This window comes from Mycosarcoma maydis, chromosome 10 (assembly GCF_000328475.2).
Source record: "Mycosarcoma maydis chromosome 10, whole genome shotgun sequence".
NCBI lineage: Eukaryota > Fungi > Basidiomycota > Ustilaginomycetes > Ustilaginales > Mycosarcoma > Mycosarcoma maydis.
Window position 1 is genome coordinate 480,066 of NC_026487.1, and position 20,210 is coordinate 500,275.

Consider the following 20,210-nt stretch of genomic DNA (forward strand, 5'->3'; position numbering starts at 1 on the left):
GAACAGGGCTTTTAGCGTCAATTAGCAGAACTGGACGTTCCAGGTGGTGAATGTTGGAGGGCAGCTGTGGTTAGGCTTGACGGTCTGGTCGCCTGCTCTGCTTGCTGTCATGAGGCCGCTCTCGACCTTGTAGGCATCCTTGCAATTTTTGCTGCTGCAGATGGCTGCCTGACAGTAGCCCTGGCTTTGCCTGCCAAGCAGCTGTAGATACATGCCGACGTTGAAGCCGTTGGCAACCGAGATGTCGTACTGTCCGCTGTACAAGTCAAATTCGCCCTGTGTGGCGCCCTTTCCGGTGGTGACGTTGGCTTGACGAAGAGGCGAGAAGACCTTGCCGCGGTATGTGTCCGAGTAGAACGAGTAGGACTCGGACTTGCCCGATTTGAGTTGAGACCATTGTGTCTTGCCTGGCAGCGGCGGCAAGAAGATGGGTGCAAAAGTGTGCTTGCACTTGTTGGTCACGGTGAAGGTGATCTTGGAACTGCGCGGTGCTACTGTTGCGGCGGCGGTTGCGGCGACCAGAGTCGCTAACGCGAAGATGGCGCGGAAGATGGCGACCATATTTTACTTTCAAGCCAACTGAAGGAGGTGGAAGAACGTCAAGGGTTGAGCGTTGCTAGAGAGGATAGATGAGTAGAGCTGGGAAGATGGATGCAACCAAAAACGCGAGGAGGGATGGAATATTTTATTTTGACGAGGACAGCCAACAAGCGCCTATATATCCGTCGCGCTCAGCGTACATGCCCGCTTTCGTAGCATGGATTGCAAGAAGTATAGCGCGCAGTTCCGCTCATGACCGGCTCCCGATTGTCGCCACAGAAGCGCCAGATGACACGCCACACCTAAAGCAATGAGCTGATTCGAAATCAGATTCGAATGTCATGGGAAGCAAGTTGCGGCAGAGGAAACGAATCGAAACCGGATGCAAACTGGGTCAGATCGCCCGACGAGGCAGTTGGGATGGAGCACAACCTTGTATATGGTTGGCTGCCCGAAGCGGATGGTTGCCTCGCTTAGGCGACGCCTCGTCATCCACTTGGGCGGAGAGAAAGGAACACAGGCCGCCGCATTGTGAGTTGCATTCGGCTATGGTCGGGCAGTACCTCAAAAGGATCGATGATTTCGACTTCGCCGCCGAAGTAATCCATCTTACACATATTCACCCAGGCCAAAGATGAAAGTCTGCCGCCTGATCCGTCACAGCAATCACGCAGAGAAGAAGTACCAAGGTGCAGGTAGCGTATGCTTCGGGACAAGGCAAAGCGAGACTCTAACACAAGCACAAGACGCTGCACGCTAACAGATTGGCTTTGCAGGCGGATGATGCACGATCGAGGTCAACGCCGAGGCTTGGCAACGCAAACGCCTGTTGAGCGCTTTGACGAAACTAAGGCTTCCATGCCGCTTTGCGCAGCGACGCTCAGTTTGCCGTTTCTCGTGTAGGCGCTGCATGTGAGACAGGTTGACGATCTTTCGCATTCGTGATTATCCTGGTCAACTCGTTATTTCGTCTCGGCCCTGTCTCGTTGCTCGATATTTGTTCTTGACCCAATCAAGACTCCCTCCGGGTTGCCTCAGGGCAGTTTATCGGTCTCGTAAGCTTAGCACAGATCCTGACGATTGCTCGCAGATGGAAAAGGCAGAGAGCCAAGTCTGGTCTAAACCCTGAGCAACCCAAAAAAGTCAAAGGTCGGCTGAGCGGCAAAAATGCACGAGCAGCCGTGAGCGTTGACCGGAAAAGGGCGAGCAAAGTCCCTAGCGAGGATCTCTTGTGTCAACTTTATGCAGTTGAGCATCAAAATTCAATCCGAACAAGTTAACCCTCATCGAAAAAAGGAAAGACCCTCCCTCTTGTGCTGCTGTGCAATGGGGATTTTTTCCCATTCGTTCCAAGTCCGCTGCATTCGTCGACAAAAGACAAGGGCAACCACACCAAAGCGTTCCATCTAAATAATATGTACAATCGTGAATAACTTTCGGCAGCAGCACAAAATTCATTCGTTTCGCGTTTTCGTGACGGGTAAAGTGAACAGTTGCTGGTTGGTATGATCATCGACATGGAGCGCATTCGGATAATCTTGACGCTTGCTTTCTGTCAAGCAGCGTTCCTAACATAGACACCGAGGCAGAGATTCTAAGCTCGAACATCGATGTATGTTACGCACCGAACACGACTCCTACCCACTCAAGGATGCACTCTCGAGTTCCCAAAGGTCCAACAACTGACCCATCCTTGCGACTTTGCTTGCTCGTCAAGTGCAGCCATTGTAAGCCTCTGCTGACCAGTTTGTATCGAATGGTGTTGCGCAGCGTCGACCATGTACCAAGCCTCATGCCTGGCCGACTGTCTGTTGAGCATCTGAGTCTCGTTTCGATCATGAAATGGCCAAAACCTCACTTTGGACCAGGTGGCTCAGCAGTTCAAGGATGACGGCGGCATTCGTGAGGGGTCGCGTCTCGACTTCGCCTCGTCGATGGACCGGTTCGGCGAGAGCAGGGCCATATTACAGCGGTTAGAGGTCGGGTTCAACCTCACCTAGAAATTTTGCCGTGATCCTAGAAGTAAAATCTGCTAACTCTGCTGTGATCAATACATAGCTTGCCAAACCACCATGCATGTTGAATCAAGAGGCCTTCCAATGGGCCTTGGCCATGGTATTGACTCACGACTGAGAACACGCACGACGTGGACACACGACTCGTGACTCGTCACTGTGGACGCACGGCGTTTTATTATCAATGTTACATCGTTTTGATGGACCGACACGTCTGTTGCGTGGTAGACGCGTCAGAAAAAGTTGGTAGGGTCTCTGATGTTGGTCGTTGTCACAGCTCACTGAGTTTGCTCGTTAGTCGTGGGTGTTGATCTCGAGCAATACCATCTCCGCGCGCTCGCGAATTTCACTAGGCGCCGTCAAAGGAGTTCCTCAACAATTCTTGCCTCTTTGATCTACGTAACACGATTCGATCGCACCTGTCTGAACGTTCAGGCCTGGATTGCTTGCGCCCGACACGGTCTTGCGTCATGACGACATCGCCCCTCGATGCGCTTCTGGCCACCTTGGACAGGCACATCGACTCGCAAGCGGCAGCAGTTGCCTCGTCCGAAGCCGGGCCATCGTCACTCGGCCTCCAACGCAACGAACTTGGAAACCTCATAGCACCATCTACTTCCTTGAGCTCCTCAACCGAACCTCAGCTGTCACCACTCGAGCGCGCCATTTACTATGAGGTGGAGAATCGACGGGATAACCTGAGCCGCAAAGCCAAGGAGCTCGACTTCTGGGAAGCCTACGAGACCCAACTGGCGGGCAAGGTGACCAAGATGCCCACCAGCTCGTCAGCTCTTCAAAGGCAGATTGCGGACAAGAAGCAAGAGTTGAAGCAGCTCGAAGCGGAGAATAAACTCAAAGTGGAGACAGCAAGAGCGTTGGAGTCGAGTGCGGTGATCGTCAAGGTGCTGTCCACCACATCACCTGCTGCTAAGAGGGACGAGCAGAAGGCGGATCAGAAGACGTACGCGTCCACACGCAAATTGCTGGATGAGAGAGATGATCAAGCGCTCGAGTTTCTCAGGGTCTTTAATCAAATAAGATCGATCAAGAAGCAAAGGATCGAGGTCAAGGCGAGGATCAGAGGTAGGTTGACATGGCGCGCTCACTTACGTTGAACCAGATCCAAGCTGTACTGACTACATTTGTTGCATCCTCTTGCGCAGAACAACGATTGGAAACAATGAAACTTCTCGAAAACATCAAAGCGATCAAGGCCGACATTCGCAGCCGTCAACTACGCCCCGCCGCATCGGGTACACAGACTTCCGGCGCATCACCAGACATTGTCGTGGTGCAAAAAGTGCAACAGATGCAACGCGAGATCAACGAGGCGCGATCGAAAAAGGAGCTCGTCAAGGGTATATTGCGCGTAAGTATCCCTTGGCATACGCGGTCTTGAGGGAATGTCGAAAGTGAAACTGGTGTACATGGGCGCTGACGTCTGCACATGTATCCAACAGGGCTTGATCATCGAGTCAGGCAGGGATTGGACCAAGAACGCATCAACAAGAGCATTGATGCTCTCGCTCGATGATGAGGAAGACGACTCAGATGATGCATTTAGTGAGGACGAGGAGGATGCAAGAATCGATGCGGACGAAGAGGACGAGGATGAAGAGATTGATGACGAGTTTGATGGTGAAGAGCAAGGGGATCAAGAAGTCTGAGGATGAGCATCAAGTTTTCTATGGTAACGCCACTTGGCCAACTCATGTTATCAGCCGACCATCGTCTTGTTGCCTTGCTAAATGTGGGCTGATGCATCGAGGATCACGAATGGATCCGCCGATCGTTCGATCTGCAAATCTCCAAACATGAACACAAGCCATGGCCATCATCACGAATGGTGGATGGAAGGACGGGCTCAGGGGGTTCGTGCAGGACGACAGCAAGGGCTGTTTTTCCACAGTGAGAGGCACCGTGTGGGCGTGCATTTGGCCGCAAATGTGTCAAGGTGAATGAGCAGGCGCCAAGCGCTCGGCAGATTCACAGATTGTTGCCAAATGCACACCAACACGACAAGACCACGGACGGCGTTTGCAGTAACTATTTAGTTAAACGACCTGTCAAATCGCTACCATGATCAATGCCTTGGGCTGCGAGAATCCAAAGTAGCAACCGCACCAGGCTATACTAGACAAGCGTTGATGGTAGAGCCGATGTGGACCGCATCGAGCTCTTTGATAAATTGTTTTGTCGATCCCGAAAAGCAAGCGCCACACTCACGACTTTCTGAGAACATCGTCGTCGAACTCGGTTGTCCGCTTTCGCAACCGTGGATCTCCCTGACTGAACGACTCTCTGACTCTGGAAATGGATTAGCTTAAGAAAAGCCGCGACATAGTCACAGTGTAGTTCAATTGGCAGCCGGCGAGATGCTCTTCACCCTATTCTTGATTGGTGCTCGCTTAAAATTACTACAAATGTCAATCACGATAACTTAGTACGTCTGACGCTTGAGCCCCCACAGTGCGAAGAAAAGCGCAACGTCAGAGCGGGCCAAGCGAGACGAGTCACGGTGTTGGTTGCTTTTGAAAGCAAAAGCGTTGCAATACAAATGTGTAGGGTCGGTGCAAGTAGTGTTGTATTGGACAACAATAGCGAAAGAAAGGGAGAGTGGAACTCCACTTCGCTTGTTTCAGTTCTGGCAGCTTACACGGGCAAAGCAGTTGTGAGCGAGGAGTGAGTGTTGTATGTCGTGTCACATTCACGATTCGAGATTCACGATTCACTAAGCCCAGATCGTGAATTTGTACAGTCACACGAATCACCCGCACGAATTCTGAGCGTACTGTCACAGTCACGAGTTGCAGTCGTGAGTCGTGAGTGGGTTGCTTGCACTGCCTCACGTCGAGCTGACCAAAATCAAAGGGGAAAACAAAATATAACTTAAAAACAAAAGATGTGAGAAATTATAATCGTGAATATGAATGAGTGCTTTTTTGCTTGTCCTCGGATAATCACAGCTCAGAACCAAATCACGAATCGTGAATCACGATCAAGTTAGCACAGCACGCACAGCTCGGTACAGTCACGAGTAATCTTTCGTACAACAAGCTCTCTCCTTGTCTCGCCCGCGCTCTCATGCCAGCTGAAGCCTTGGCAATCACGATTTGTGTTTTCTCAATCGTAAATGCTTTCATCAACTTGGCATCATCGTCGTCAATCATACCTATCGACAGCAACACCAGCACCGTCCTCCATCGACATTCTTTACCGCAAAAGGCTGTTCACATCGGCATCCAACATTAACTCGCCGCTCACTGCCTCAACGTACCAACATCTTCGTCCCACTGCTCTGTTAGCTTGCTATCAAACGCGGACACATCTCTTGCCTTGCATCAGAGCTGCATCGACCTTTGCTCGGTCTTGCCGTCAGCCGGGACCGGGACATGATCGATCATGTTGATACACGCTTCTGAAGCAGAAACGCTCAACTCGATCCGCTTAGCCCTCGAACGCGAGGAGCAGCAGATCCGTGTCAACGACAGCACTGGCGAGGTCTACGACATCACCATCTCCAGATCGGCTCCCTACGCATCTCCCGTCGTCTCTCGTTCTGTCACTCCCAGCAATGCCAATGACCCTACTTTTTCGGGTGCCAACGGCCTCACCTCCGCTAGCTCTGCTGGTCACCGCATCCTTCGACTACCCCAGCTTGTAAGCAAGAGAGCTCACGGCAGCAATCATCATGCCATCCAACAGCCCGCCACTGTGGAAGCTACATCCACTGCCGATCGACCGCTGCCGGACGTGCACGAGCTCGGTCAGGGTCGCACGCGTCAACAGAATGCTGTCTCTCTGAGCGCCTCGACTCCCTCATCCTCAGTACCAGACCCGATAGCTCGTCAAGAGGCAGCACTTAAGTCCCAGTCGAGCTTCACCGCCCCAACGCGCCATCATCCCTTTCTCAGCGAGCTTCCACCATCTCCGCCTCTTGAAGCAGACTATATTGCTGGTCATGACTCTCGCAACGGCCTCATGAGCACCGTCACCAACGGCTCGCCTCACATCCCATCCTACCCAGCTAACGGTGCCTCTGCTTTATCCTCCTCCTCCTCCTCCTCCGCCGCCACATCTGCGGCCAACCCGGACGAATCTACTCCATCGGCTGCGCCGCTACAGAAGAAGGCCCCGGTTGCTCGCCGAGCCTACACTGCCGACTCAAGTCACATCCTGAGTGCATCGCATGCCCCTGTCCCAAAGCACTCGGCTTCACCAGCTTTTACTGATGAGCCTGTTTCCATCGATACAGCTGATTTCGCTTCGCTGCCGCAGCAGCAACGGTTTCAGCAACAGCTTCCAAATACCAGCGCCTACCGTCCGCCCTCGATCTCCAAGGAGCGTCGCAACGCTTCCATCACTTCGACCGCTAGCACCGCCTACCGCACCGCTTCCTCCAACGGTGCCGCCTCCGACGCCGAAGACGATGATGCTTCCATGATACAGCGACGCCTCGCTTCGTACGGTTCTGCATCATCCAACTTGACCAACGGTGCCAATGGCATCACCCCAGCACCCGCAATTCGGCTGACGCACGACGATTCCCCTTATCTGCATGATCCTCAACAACGTATCGGCCAACCTGGCTCATCACACTCCGCCTCTGGCTCACAACTCAACGGCGACCCAGCAGCGCCGCCCGCCGGCATCCCTCCACGCCAGAATGTGGCGCGTCGCAACACCACCGGCTCGTCCTTGCAAGGTCGACGATCCAGGTCTGGTGGCAGTTTGACACACTCTGTTCATCGAAGCAGCCGAGACCGCGAGCCCAACTCGTCATCTCCCGTTCAACCATGGATGACAGATGCGCTCAACTCGCCTACAACAGCAGAAGGCTCCACACATGCTCTGCGCACCGGTGATGCTGCTTTTGACGAAGAAGCCGCCAAACATGCCGAGCAGCTGCGCAGGGATCGACGTTACAAGGAGCAAAGGGCACGCGATGCAGCCGCTGAAGGTTCATCTGGCGACAGGGACGCTGTTCCCAATGGCGCCGTCGGTGTGCTGCAACGAACCAAAACGGGTCGTGACTGGCTCAACGTCAACCCAAAAGATAAGGAGCGCACCGACCGCGAGCGCGAACGTGAGACTGAGGATGCTGAACCCAAGGTGCTCGTCGGTAATCTCATCGGCGAAGGTCATGCCAACTACGTCCTCATGTACAACATGCTCACAGGCATTCGCATCGGTGTCTCGAGATGCCAAGCCAAGATGAAGCGTCCCTTGTGCGATGCCGACTTTACCGCCAAGCACAAGTTCACCTTCGACATTATCGGTCGAGAACTGACGCCCACTGCTAAATACGATTTCAAGTTCAAGGACTATGCGCCATGGGTCTTTCGCGAATTGCGTGAACACTTTCATCTGGACGCAGCCGATTATCTGCTCTCGCTCACGTCCAAGTATATTCTCAGCGAGCTGGGCTCGCCAGGAAAGAGCGGTTCCTTCTTCTACTTTTCTCGCGACTACCGCTTCATCATCAAGACGATCCGACACTCGGAGCACAAGTTCTTGCTGCGCATCCTCAAAGACTACCACGAGCACGTCAAGGCCAACCCTCACACGCTACTCAGCCGCTTCTACGGTTTGCACCGTGTCAAGCTGCCCCATGGTCGCAAGATCCACTTTGTCATCATGAACAACCTCTTCCCACCGCACCGCGACATCCACGAGACGTACGACCTCAAAGGCTCGTCGATTGGGCGCGAATATCCAGAGGAAAAGGCAGCCGCCAAGTCTGGTGCAGTGCTCAAGGATCTCAATTGGCTCAAGCGCGGGCGCGAGATCGAGTTGGGTCCGGAGAAGCGCGCTCTGCTTGAAGCGCAGCTGCGCAGCGATGTTGCGCTGCTACAGCGACTCAACATAATGGATTACTCGCTACTCATCGGATTGCACGACATGCGTCGTGGCAACAAGGATAACCTGCGCCAGGACAATCTGCGCGTCTTCCAGCCAGAGACGCGGGAGATCAAGCGTCAGCCCACGCAGGTGAAGCGAGCTGGTGCCGGATCGGGCAGCGAACAGGACGCTTCTGCGCTTAGACAAGCGGTGCGACGCTCCGATCCCAAGGCGCTCAATGCTCAGCAAGTGACCAAGCTGCCGGACCGCGACGTGAGCGAACGTCGTCACTTTCTCTTTTACCAGGACGAAGGTGGATTCCGCTCCACCGACGAGCACAACCGGCCCGGTCACATGATCTACTACCTCGGCGTCATTGACCTTTTCACGCCGTACACGTCAGTCAAACGCGGCGAGACGATTTGGAAGGGCTTGACGCAGAACCGACACATGATCAGCTCGGTGCCTCCGAAGGAGTACGGTCAGCGCTTCTTCGACTTCCTCTGCAGCGTCGTCACGGGCGGAGACAAGAGCCGACGTCCCAAGATGTGGGGTTTCCCTGACCAGGATGTGGCCAAGTCCAAGGGCAAGCAGGCTCGGATCGAAGAGGTTGCTCAGACGGAGAAGCCGGACAAGACTGCTACAAAGCAGCAATAGTCAGCAGGATCTTGGCATCTAAAACAACTTTGCACCCTGGCTAAGCTTCTTTACCCTCCATTCGTTGTTGTCCTGAACATATACAGCCTTTCACACCACCCACACTCGTTACTTGCAGCTCTCGGCGACAATCGTGGATGCTGCTATTCATCTCGTATCTTGCATAGTCTCTTACTACGAACACACACACACATTCATTTGTTTTTCCTGTCTACGCACTGTTTCCATCTCGCATCTTGTTTAAGGGTTGAAAGGAATGTCACAGACTTGTTGGTGACCAAGAACGATCGGGGTGGAAGAGAAGCCGAGTGGAGTGAGTGAGGATGTGTGGGTTGTGAGTGCAACGACGCGTGCCTGTGACGCGTTAAGCGTTGGGTTATGTTTTACTTTTACGTCGTGGCGCAACGGTGGCTCTTGGGTTGAGCAGGTCGCATCGGGAAAACTGTAGGTGTGCACGCGAGCAGATGGTTTGTCTTTTTGGACTCGTGATTCACGATTTGACCTTCAGCTTGCGCATCTCGATCGCTTTCGATCCTATACTCAGGACCTTGTTATCTTGTCAGAGTGGCTGCAGCCGATATGCTGCGGAGGTGACGAGCGAGAGCTAAGCTACTGCTGTGGTGTGGACGTGGCGAAGCGCCGAGGTTCGATTCGTTACCACATAGGACGGCATCTTGCAACGACGCCGACACGCACCGCTTGCTCATTAAAGTGTACTGCTATCATTGCGAGCTTCGATATCGTGTTGGAACGGACACACATGGACAATCCATCTGGAACATCTGGAATGAAACCAGTGACAGAAATGCCGACTCAGACAGTCAGACGGCGAGATGTCGCTTCTACATCGACGACGTCACCAAATCGAACCGTCGCCTCGATACAAGCCGCATCGTCAGCAGTCAAACCCACAAGACCAGCCGCACTCGAACGCTTGCAATCCGGAGGCAATGCAGCGTCGATTCTGCAATCGTCTGCGGTAGCCGCCATGGGATCCATGCGAACGCTTTCGTCCATCTCTTCCTCCGAAACGTCTCTACATCGCATCTTACCTAAACGAACGCTCAAGATCGTGCTCATCGGCGACGGAGGATGTGGCAAAACGTCGATCCGAAACCATTTCCTCTCCAACACCTTCTTCCCCTCGTACCGCGCGACAATCGGAGCAGATTTCATCACGAAAACTCTTCCCATCGACCCTTCCAAGCCGGAAGGCGAGAAAGCAACGTTGCAGATCTGGGATACCGCCGGTCAGGAAAGATTCCAATCGCTAGGATCCGCGTTCTACCGAGGCGCTGATGCGGTAATCATCGCTTTCGACGTGACCAAGGGCGACCAAGCACTGGAGAGGGTCAAGATGTGGTACAACGCATTCATGCAAAAGGCACCGGGGCCAGAGACGGACGAGCAGAGGAAGAGATTTGTATGGATCTGCGCTGCGAACAAGGTGGATCTGATACAAGAGGGTGTCGTGCAAGGTGTAGAGCGAGACAAGGTGTGGAGTTTGCTGGATGGATTGGAGCAGAGAAAGGAGGGGCAGAAAGATTGGGGTGATGTGGTCGAGACAGCAGAGGTACCGAGTGGTGCTGAGGAACCAGCCAACCCGCACGAGGTGCTGTCCAGGCCTGACCCGAATGGCGCACAGCAGGTGACGACGCCAGGCAGCTCTCGCATCGCAAAGGTGGAAATGGCTGGTGCCAAAGGAGAGCCAACGCCGATATCGCTAAAGAAGCTCGGCTACCTTGCGAATGGAGACTCATCACCGACGCCAGTACCGGCAAGACAAAGGACGTCCGACTACCGTTTGTCACGAAAATCGCTTTCTTCGATCGCAGCTGCTGCTGCGAGATCGGCGCAAGCAAAGGCGGATAGCGACGCCGACGACGCAACAGCAGATCAGAACAGCGGGACAGTCAATACCGTGTACGCTACGCCGTACAACACTATGACCCACGCAGCAACACTCACCGCTTCACCTGCGGCTGAATCCGATCTCGTGTTCGGCCCACCGCTCGCAGAAGGCGTCTCGGCAGGTATAGGAAGTGGATTTCTGTCGGGCTGGATGAGGACCAAGTCAAAAGCTTCCGGTCAGAGCGGCTCCGGTACGCCGCGTGGACGGGGTCATGCAAAGCGGCAATCGATCAAGAGTATCGAAGTGTTTCAAACGAGCGATCAGGAAGAGTCGGACCATGTGTCGGACAGCAGCACCGGCGGTGCAAGGTCGGGCAAAGTAGCGTTTCCTGGCTCTTGCTCCACGAGGGTGGCGCGGAGCAAGAGTCGGGTACAGGAGACTCCACCGAGAAGCATCCGTGGCACGGTCGTAGAGGCGAAGGATAGGCAGAGGGTGGATTCAACCATGAGCCTGAACGCTCCTTCGGTGTATCATACGCCTCGCGGGAGTACGTTTTTCAGCGTCAGTCCCACGCCTCGGACCACACTGGGGATTGGTGCGTCAGAGGGCAAGCAGAGCCAGAGCCGTGGCGATGCGGACGATGATGGGAGCGTCAAACGGCTTAGTGTGGGTTCTTTCAACTCGAGCGTACTTGCAGGCGACGCGCCAGGGTTGAGATACAGACCCTCTCTCGCCTCGTCCACGCTCTCGGTGGCTACCACGATCAAACCCACTGCTTCTCGGCGTCCGCATCCACCGCAAATCAGCACAGCTGCCACGCACACGCTCAAAGCACCCAAATCTATCAACGACCTCTTCCAACCCCAATCGCCCATATCGCCATCGCCTCCACACACCCCGTCCACGATCTCTCTTCCCATTGAACCTGTCGCGCCCTTACCCGCACCTCTCCCAGACCTCCAAGAACCAGAACACGGCTTTACCCTCTTCTACACGTCAGCCAAGACGGGCAACAACATCGAGCGCATGTTTCGCCACATCCTCCACCGGATCGTCTCCACTAGCACATACATGGACGCGCAGCAGTGTGCAGCTGCAAACGCACACTCGTGCGAGGACAGACACGACAGGCAGCACCTAGAAGCCGAGATCATGAGGAGAACCATTCGCTTGGCTAGCGGCAAGAACCCCAACGATCGCTGGTTCACGTGCTGCTGAATAGCGCACCACTCTTCATGGTTGTGACCTAACTTAGTAACTTTCGAGTTTACGTTGTGCCAGAGTGCGCTGATGCACGCTAAATTTTCTCAATCTGATACCAGTCACGATTCTGCCAGTTTGTGATCACTCGAATCGCTGCGTGTCTCTGCAGCGTGGTTGCATGGCGAGTGCGTGCGATGCGGACATTCCACTGGGTTTCACGTTGGCGCTGACTTTGCGCTTCAACATACTGAGTACAGGAGGATGGAAGAGTAACAGATAGCAAATGACGCATGACGCATAGCATCCGAGACGATTGGGGCGTGGTGGCCAGGTGAGATGAACGACAAGTGCGTGCGGCGTGCCTCAGAGCTTAAAGTCGGACCTGGCATACTTTGTGGTCTTGCTGGCGGCGTTGTCGGTAAAAAAGTAGATGTCACCAGGGGGCGAAGGACGGACTCTGGAAGCTGGGAGGCCCAACTCAGGCTGATCGAGCACCTTGCTGAGCATCTCCTGCTTGCCCTCGCCCGCGAGGACGAATGCCAACCTGTGAGCGTGGTTGAGGACGGGATAGGTGAACGTAATCCTCTTGGCCGGGGGTTTGGGGCTATCCTCGATGGGTGCCACCCACCTGTCCTGTTCTGTCAACAGTTCGTGACCGGGGAACAACGAACAGGTGTGGCCATCCGGGCCCATACCCAACAGGATTAGGTCGAACACTGGGTTTCGAACCGCCTCCTTTCCCGCAAATGCCTGCACCAGCTGCTTTTCGTACGCATCCGACAACTCCTCCGGATCATCGAGCAGGGCTTCATCGATAGTGTGGATTTGGCTTCGCTTGAGTTCGGGAACTTTCGAAAAGAATTCCTGGTGGCACAGATAGTAGTTGCTGTCCTCATGATCCAACGGAACCAGGCGTTCGTCACAGAAGAAGATCTCCCACTTGTCCCACCGCAAAGCGTTATCGTCGCGGTTGATAAGGTACTTGGCGAGCATCTTGGGTAGCGAACCACCCGAAGTGGCGAGCGTGAACTTGTTCCTACGCGAGATCGCATCGTTCTGTGCCTTGATCACAAAATCCGCCAGATTGCGCGACAGCTCATCCGAGTCGGCGAACGAGAAGAGGATGGGTTCGGCGGGTGTTTGGGACGGTGCTTTGGCGTCGACGGGCGGCATGGTGTCTGATGTGGATGTGAGGTCAACGGCCAGTTGATGTTACTGCAGAGTCGCTCGATAAAAACGGAGAAAGGATGTGGTAGAGTTGACTGGCGTCAAAGGAAGCTACGTGGATACGCAATGTGTGACGATAGTCTCAATTGGATGTCAGTGCAGGTGGATGTGCAGGAAGATGATGAGAAATCACTTTGGCCGTTGCGCACTCTGTGACTGCTGCGCACGTCCTTCCATGAAACGCAGCTCAGCCACTGACGGCCGACATCGCGAAAGTCAAGCCTGAAACAGGTAAAAATAAATCCTTTTTTTTAAAAACCAAAAGTGGAGAAACATTTGCCCTCAACTTAGGATCGGCTCTCTCTCTGACTTTTTTACTATTTTATAGCTCGCGCAAAATAAATAACTGAAATTCGTGATTCATCGAGGTGGAATTTGCAAACTAACGTTATCGTGTAACGTATATTAAATAATAATAAATAATTTTTGATTTTCCACTCTGTCGTAATGCTTCATCCCGAAGGAGAAGAGCAGACGAGATTAGAGATAACAACCACGAACGTCGTAACTTCTTTCACGATTCACGATTCTTCCACACTACACAGATGAGCGCACATGAGCAATAATCAATCACGAATCGTGATCGAATTTGAATCAGATCTCAAACTCACGACTCACGTTCCGACCAAGCCAACGTGCTGCCATTTTGCAGTCGTGAGTTGTCTCCCGCCTTTTTCAATCGGGGGCCTTTCATCTTGCAGACTGCCGCGCGTTCGTGATTTGCTTCCTCCTCTGTCTCTCTCCCTTTGTTCAAGCCTGTCTGAGTCGGATGCTTGCTGATCAGGTTAGACACGATGGTCTAGAATCGGCGCCAACGAAAAGAGCATGGACACCATTAGAGGTGCAAATCGGGCCACACATCCACAGGCACGGGACGACAGAGTGACGTCAACCTCGTATCGTAAATTGCAGAGCTTTTGTGCTTGGCTTATTCACCACTGAGATCACAGATCATGGATCACGGACACCGAATCACGTGGGCAAACTTTACTCTTTGTTAGTAAGTGTCAGTCTCACAACGTGATCGCTAAAATTACCCTCGTGTGCATCACCCTGCGATGATCCCACAAACAACATGAAGCACATCAACAGCTGTCAAGATGAAGTGTCGATCGTGTGCATGCCTGGCGCCAAGCAGCATTTCAGCACACCTTGAGCGCGCTCGATATGCTGCAGGTTTTCCTAGAGGCCCTCATCGTTCTGGCTAAAGGTTCTTCGCGTTGGTGTGTTTCGCCCACTGGTCGATCTTCGTCCACTGGCAAATGACGTTGCGTCAAACACGGGCACTCCTGTGTCCTCGTCGTCTTCATCCACCACTACTGCATCCCGTTCTGCAGGATACAGATCCGCATCTCCGTCCTCTTCGACCGAAAAAAAGTTCTTCCTGCCGCCCGCCGCCGACCCACCTGCACTCGCATCACCCACCTGCAGAGATAGATCGAGTTGGCTAGCCGCCGCATCTCGTGCAGCGAGACGAGCTATCTTCTTCTCTTCGTGCTTGCGTGAAGCAACAGAATTGCTAAAGAGCGGGAGCAGGTATTTCTGATCGATGGCTTGGAACCATTGACCGTCCTTCATAACGAGGCCTGCTCGGTCCAGAAGCTGTTTCGCGGGCGATGAGGTGGAGCCGTCCGCGGACGATGCTTCAATCACAGCTCGACGGATCTCGCTCAGGCTCGGTAGCGATCCAGCGTTGGATGGCGAGCGTGCACTTGCAAACCCAGGACCGCCAGAGCTGGTGCTAAGTGGACCGAGACCAGATGTCGGACCGGGCGTCGACGATCGCGACGGAAGCATATCAGAAGACAAAGATGATACATCCTCTTCCTCGTCCAGGTCATCGGCGAATCCTCCACGCTGGTTACCAGCCTTTCCGCCTCCACCTTGCGCTCGTGCATATACAGAGTTGGCGTGGCTCAGCGATGCGCGCGGGCTTGAGTTTGCGCTTGCATCGCGGTAGCCACTCTTGCCACCCGAAGCATATCGGTTACCTGGTCGTGTCAAGCCCGCTCGTTCTGATGCATCGCGATAGTTGGCCGCATCCATGTAGCCCCTCCTTTGCATCCCCCTCAACCGCATCACATCATCTTCGTCCTCCTCATCATCCGAATCGCCTTCATCATCCTGCACGCCGGTACGAATGCCCAAGATCTCGAGCATCTGCGCCGTAGTTCCGCCGAAAACAATCACCGTCAGTACCACTGTCACCAACACCGTCGTCTGCAGGGCAATTGCATTCTGTCCCTCGATACCTGCTGAGAGCGCAAATCCGACAGCACCGCGCAGACCAGCCCAGAAGAGCATGATCTGATACTGTCGTGGCAGCTCCTCCTCGCCACTGCCACTGCCACTGCCCCGAGGCACACCACCGCCTCCAGTGGCTCGCGCGCGTCGATTATTGCGGGCCCGCTTGAATGCGTTAACCACACTGGCGATGGGAAACACTGCACAGTAGCGTGATGCTACGACAGCAACAACGGTGACAATAATGAACAGCGGCTTGTATACCAAGATCTCCTGTGTGAAGAGACTGAGGCCGAGGTAGATAAAGATAAAGTTTTCCGAAAGGTTGGCCAGCGTCTGAAACGTGTATCGCGTCGTTCGCTGTGTTCGCCGCGACATGTTGTGGTAGGCGTAGTGCTTGAGCGTGATACCGCAGAAGAGAAGGGAGACAATACCACTCATGGTAACGCCGTTGCTGAAAAAGTAGCTCGTGTAGGCGATCAGGGCTACGAGACAGCTCTCCAACTGAGGATACGAGCTAAGTCGCGAATGTTTGAGCAGCAGTGAGCATCCCAGACCGAAACATACGCCGAGCAACATGGAGAGCGTAAAGACAACCAGGAAGAGGCCGATACCGTGGAAGATGGACGAAATGTAAATGTCCTTGCCGCGGAAAGTGGAAAGAGTGTCAAACATGACAATGGACACAGCATCATTGAGAATGCTCTCACCAAAGATGACCGAGTACAGTTTGGGATCCACCTTGTACGTGTTGAAGATGGCGAGAATGGTGACCGGATCGGTAGCGCTCAACGTTGAGCCAAAAATGAGACACTCGAGCAAGGTGAGCGAGATGGATTCGAGGTGAAGTAGAGACCAGAGGTAAACGATCACACCGACCACGATGGCACTGATGAAAGTGCCCGCAAAGGCAAATATGAGGATGGTGCCAAAGTTGCGGAAAAAGTTTTCTTGTCGCAGATCGTATCCAGATGCGAGGATGATGGGCGGGAGCAGCACATTGAGCATGATGGTATTGCTGAAGCTGAGCATGTTTTGCACCTGCTCGCCTGGCCCAACGCGAAGACAGACACCGACAAACATGCCGGCAAAGAGACCTACGATGGTTTCATGTACCGCGGTGATGCGCTTGACCTTAAGGTAGTACGAAGTCCAGAAGGACATGATGAGTAGAGACAGCACGAGGAACAGGGCCAGGGAAGAGAAGCGTTCCTGCTGTTCTGCATCTGGCACGGGTAGGGCGGGCGCGGCTGGCTTGGTTGGCGTAGCCGTCGCTATCGCTGTTGTCAAAGAATTTGTGCCATTCGAAGTTGATGCCGCGCTGACGATAGCAGTAGCAGCACCAGCAGCACCAGCAAGCAGCATCATGCACCGAGTGAACATCGTGACTGCCGTTTTGTGCCCTCAGGCTGGCCCTTTATTGGGTCAATGAACGCAAGTAGGACCTGATGGCAGCCGCTAGAGAAAGAAATGTGCTTCAAAGGTAGATGGAGGTCATGGGTAGACAAGCGTCAAGAGTCGTCCACGTCCGAGTACAACAGCGAGATACTGTGTTGGACTGTGCGGCAATCACGAATGTGAGTGTAATCGAGTTTGATAAAGACGCGACTCAGCGAATTCAAAGTTTATCGAGTAAGTTAACTATCGTGTACGGGTTGACGAGAGGCTATTCACCAATTCACGATTAAGTTAACGTTATTCGTGATTCGTGATTCGATTCACGAATCGTGAATCGTGAATGTTTTCCGAATGCCGTAATTTTGCGCAGCGAAGAAAAAGGGTTGTGCGTCGGTGTTGTTATAATTGCCTCTTTCTTCCATCCTACAACATCGTCTCACCACCTGCGCGTCGTTCGCAGCTACGCAAGTATGAACGACTACCCCATGGATGCGGCGCCTCAGTCGCTTTCCGAGCTACTTCAGCAGTCGAGAAAACTCACCAACCACCTCGGCCGCTCGGATCTGCCTCAGATCCAACTAGGTCTCGACCAGATCGAAAATCAAAGTCGCAAGCTCGTCTCCAAAAACCTGCGTTCTGGGTCCGCACAGCCTGGCGATGCTCGCGCTCACTACTTTCTCGCGAATGGTGGCATCGATGCCGCACAGCTTGCGGACACCATCCACGCTGCCAACATTGCAAGCACGTTTGAACCACTTCAGCCCATCTACGATACAGATGTGGAGAGCTACCTCACGCACGAGCATCAGCAGGTTATCATCAGCGCAATTGAGCAAGGCAGGCGCGAGACGCTTCAAGACTTTCATCGCAACCTCGATCGCACCATGCATCGCGACTGGGAGAGGCAAAAGCGCAAGATCCTCGAAGAACTAGGCCAACATCAGCCGACCAACGCCTCGACATCGACACGCGACGCTGACATCGACGTCTCTCGTTCCAGCTTCGGTGCCTCAACCTCGTCACACACTTTGCCGACCAGTACCAGCTCCATGCTCGGCGGCCACGCTACCTCGCAAATGCACGGAAAGATGGCCCGATACCAGATGGTTGTTTCTAGACTCAATTCCTCACGTCTCGAAGGATACAGCCTTGCACTGGCGCATGCATTTATCGACGCCATCTCCGGTCTCGGCGAGGATGCAAAGAACAAGGAGCTGCATGAAAGCTGGAAGGCGCTCGCTTCCATGGTACGAGAGCAGAACGTGCGCAACGGCGAGTTCGGTGCCAGGCCGGTCAAGGAACGAGAGTACGCTCCTGTCTACGTCGATCTCAAGGCGTGGCATGGCGTCGACGGCATCAATCTGCGCAAAGAACTTGTTGAAGGCTCCAAGGCCTTCCTCGAGCAGGAATTTATAGAACACATGGAGCAGGTCATCGCTGCCAATCCAGTGCTGGCACAACGTGGTGGGGCTCCTACTGTGCGATCTACCGTCAGTGCTTTTCTTCGCGTCCAGCATCTCAGCTCGCAGAACCAGTGGAGGTCTGACCTGGCCAAGGAGCTCGATGCATCAACCAACGTGCCCATCTGGGCCGAGCTTTACTTCCTCCTTCGCATCGGTAGAACCAAAGAAGCGCTCGAATGTGCTTCCGAGAATGAGAACCGCATCCGCTCCACCGACCCTTCCTTCCTTGCCTATCTCAAAGCCTGGCTTGATTCGCCCGACCGCCGCCTGCCACGCCTGCTAAAGGATCGCTTCGTCGCCGAGTACAATTCCCGCTTCCGTACTCTCCCCGAAGTTCACGACCCCTACAAGCTCGGTCTGTACAAACTCATCGGGAGGATCGACGTGTTGAAAAAGTTTCCCACGCTGCTCACCTCGAGCATCCAGAACTGGCTCTGGCTTCAGCTGAGCATGGTGCGTGAGACGTACGACGAGGATGCAGATGCCCAAGACTCGGTGCGTGACAGGTTCACGCTAGCTGATCTAGGCAACAAAGTAGAAAAGTTTGGCGAGGCTTACTTTGACCCCAAAGGTAATCGTCCGCTCTTCTACTTCCGACTCCTGCTGTTGTGCGGTCAATTTGAAAAAGCAGTCGGGTTTCTCTTTTCTCGCTCGGCACACCAGGTGGATGCGATTCACTTTGCGGTAGCGCTCGCCTACTACGGATTGCTGCGCGTTCCTTCGCAAGCGGCCTCGTCGCAGGTCGAGTATCTGCTGGTGGAGTCGGACGGGCAGGGCGGAAGCATCGCCTCGGTCGACTTTGCTAAGCTGGTGCAGCGATATGTGCGCATGTTCTCGCAAGCGTCGCGTCGGGATGCGTTGCAGTATCTGTACCTGATCTGCTTGCACGCGGATGTGGGGGAGCCTGTGGGGTCCGAGCAGGTGCGACGCTGCCACGACTTGATCCGTGCTCTGGTGCTCGAAGCGCACCCGACCGAATTCCAAGAGCTACTGGGCGATGTGCGCACCAACGGTGCCAAGACTCCCGGGCTGATCGAGAGAAATCTGCCACTCATCAAGATAAAAAACGAGCGCGAGTTTTTGTCGACGATTGTGCAAGTGGCAGCGACGCAGTGCGACATGGCGCACCGCACCGAGTCCGCCATCCTGCTGTACAACCTTGCGGGCCAGCACGACACTGTGGTTGCTGTGCTCAACAAGGAGCTCGGCGCACGACTGACAGAGCCAAGCAGTGCGGCCGAATGGAAGACGACGGGACTTTCATCGGGTGCGTCCTTCTCCGCGGCTAGCAACCTGGTTACGCTCGCCACGGCCATTCTGGAGACGTACGAGAAGCAATTTGGTTACTCGGGTAAGAACCGCGACACCTGTCGTCGTCTCTTGGAGCTGAAAAAGGCGGTTGGACTCCACAGCGATGGTCAGAACCTGCAGGCGTTGCAGACGATCGAAGCGCTGCGTATACTGCCTCTGGATGCCGAATCGAGAAAGGATGTGGTAGCCATCACGCGCAAGGCCGAGGAGTTTAAGGAGGTTGACGAGAACATTGCACGCAACTTTTCCGAGATTGTACTCATGACCATGACGATCCTGTACAAGCTGCACCAGGAGCTCAAGGAGAGCATCCACAGGAGCGGCACGAGCGCGATGGACGAGTATCGAGCCCAGGCAAGGGCGTTGATGATGTGGGCGGGTATGCTCCGGTTCCGCATGAGTAGCGAGACGTACAGCCAGCTCACGCGACTCGATGTGTTTATTCATTAATTAGGCTAG

At 54.1% G+C, this 20,210-nt stretch overlaps 7 protein-coding genes across 7 annotated transcripts; 4 read left to right on the forward strand and 3 right to left on the reverse strand.

The window, feature by feature from the left end:
• Nucleotides 1–21: 21 nt before the first annotated feature.
• UMAG_03807 (uncharacterized protein) lies at nt 22–561 on the reverse strand (the record flags this gene model as incomplete). The annotated part of the gene is made up of 1 exon (XM_011391943.1): nt 22–561. The coding sequence occupies one exon, from the start codon at nt 559–561 to the stop codon at nt 22–24; it is 540 nt and encodes a 179-aa protein (XP_011390245.1).
• Nucleotides 562–3,025: 2,464 nt separating this feature from the next.
• Nucleotides 3,026–4,222, forward strand: UMAG_03808 (uncharacterized protein; the record flags this gene model as incomplete). Its single annotated transcript, XM_011391944.1, has 3 exons — nt 3,026–3,638; nt 3,719–3,924; nt 4,016–4,222. The coding sequence occupies 3 exons, from the start codon at nt 3,026–3,028 to the stop codon at nt 4,220–4,222; spliced, it is 1,026 nt and encodes a 341-aa protein (XP_011390246.1).
• Nucleotides 4,223–5,957: 1,735 nt separating this feature from the next.
• UMAG_03809 (1-phosphatidylinositol-4-phosphate 5-kinase) lies at nt 5,958–9,053 on the forward strand (the record flags this gene model as incomplete). Its single annotated transcript, XM_011391945.1, has 1 exon — nt 5,958–9,053. One exon carries the CDS (start codon nt 5,958–5,960, stop codon nt 9,051–9,053), a length of 3,096 nt encoding a protein of 1,031 aa, XP_011390247.1.
• Nucleotides 9,054–9,858: 805 nt separating this feature from the next.
• On the forward strand, nt 9,859–12,123 carry UMAG_03810 (uncharacterized protein; the record flags this gene model as incomplete). The annotated part of the gene is made up of 1 exon (XM_011391946.1): nt 9,859–12,123. The coding sequence occupies one exon, from the start codon at nt 9,859–9,861 to the stop codon at nt 12,121–12,123; it is 2,265 nt and encodes a 754-aa protein (XP_011390248.1).
• Nucleotides 12,124–12,471: 348 nt separating this feature from the next.
• Nucleotides 12,472–13,281, reverse strand: UMAG_03811 (putative protein with a possible role in tRNA export; the record flags this gene model as incomplete). The annotated part of the gene is made up of 1 exon (XM_011391947.1): nt 12,472–13,281. The coding sequence occupies one exon, from the start codon at nt 13,279–13,281 to the stop codon at nt 12,472–12,474; it is 810 nt and encodes a 269-aa protein (XP_011390249.1).
• Nucleotides 13,282–14,517: 1,236 nt separating this feature from the next.
• UMAG_03812 (putative Na:H antiporter) lies at nt 14,518–16,962 on the reverse strand (the record flags this gene model as incomplete). The annotated part of the gene is made up of 1 exon (XM_011391948.1): nt 14,518–16,962. One exon carries the CDS (start codon nt 16,960–16,962, stop codon nt 14,518–14,520), a length of 2,445 nt encoding a protein of 814 aa, XP_011390250.1.
• Nucleotides 16,963–17,447: 485 nt separating this feature from the next.
• UMAG_03813 (linker nucleoporin NIC96) lies at nt 17,448–20,201 on the forward strand (the record flags this gene model as incomplete). The annotated part of the gene is made up of 1 exon (XM_011391949.1): nt 17,448–20,201. The coding sequence occupies one exon, from the start codon at nt 17,448–17,450 to the stop codon at nt 20,199–20,201; it is 2,754 nt and encodes a 917-aa protein (XP_011390251.1).
• Nucleotides 20,202–20,210: the final 9 nt, after the last annotated feature.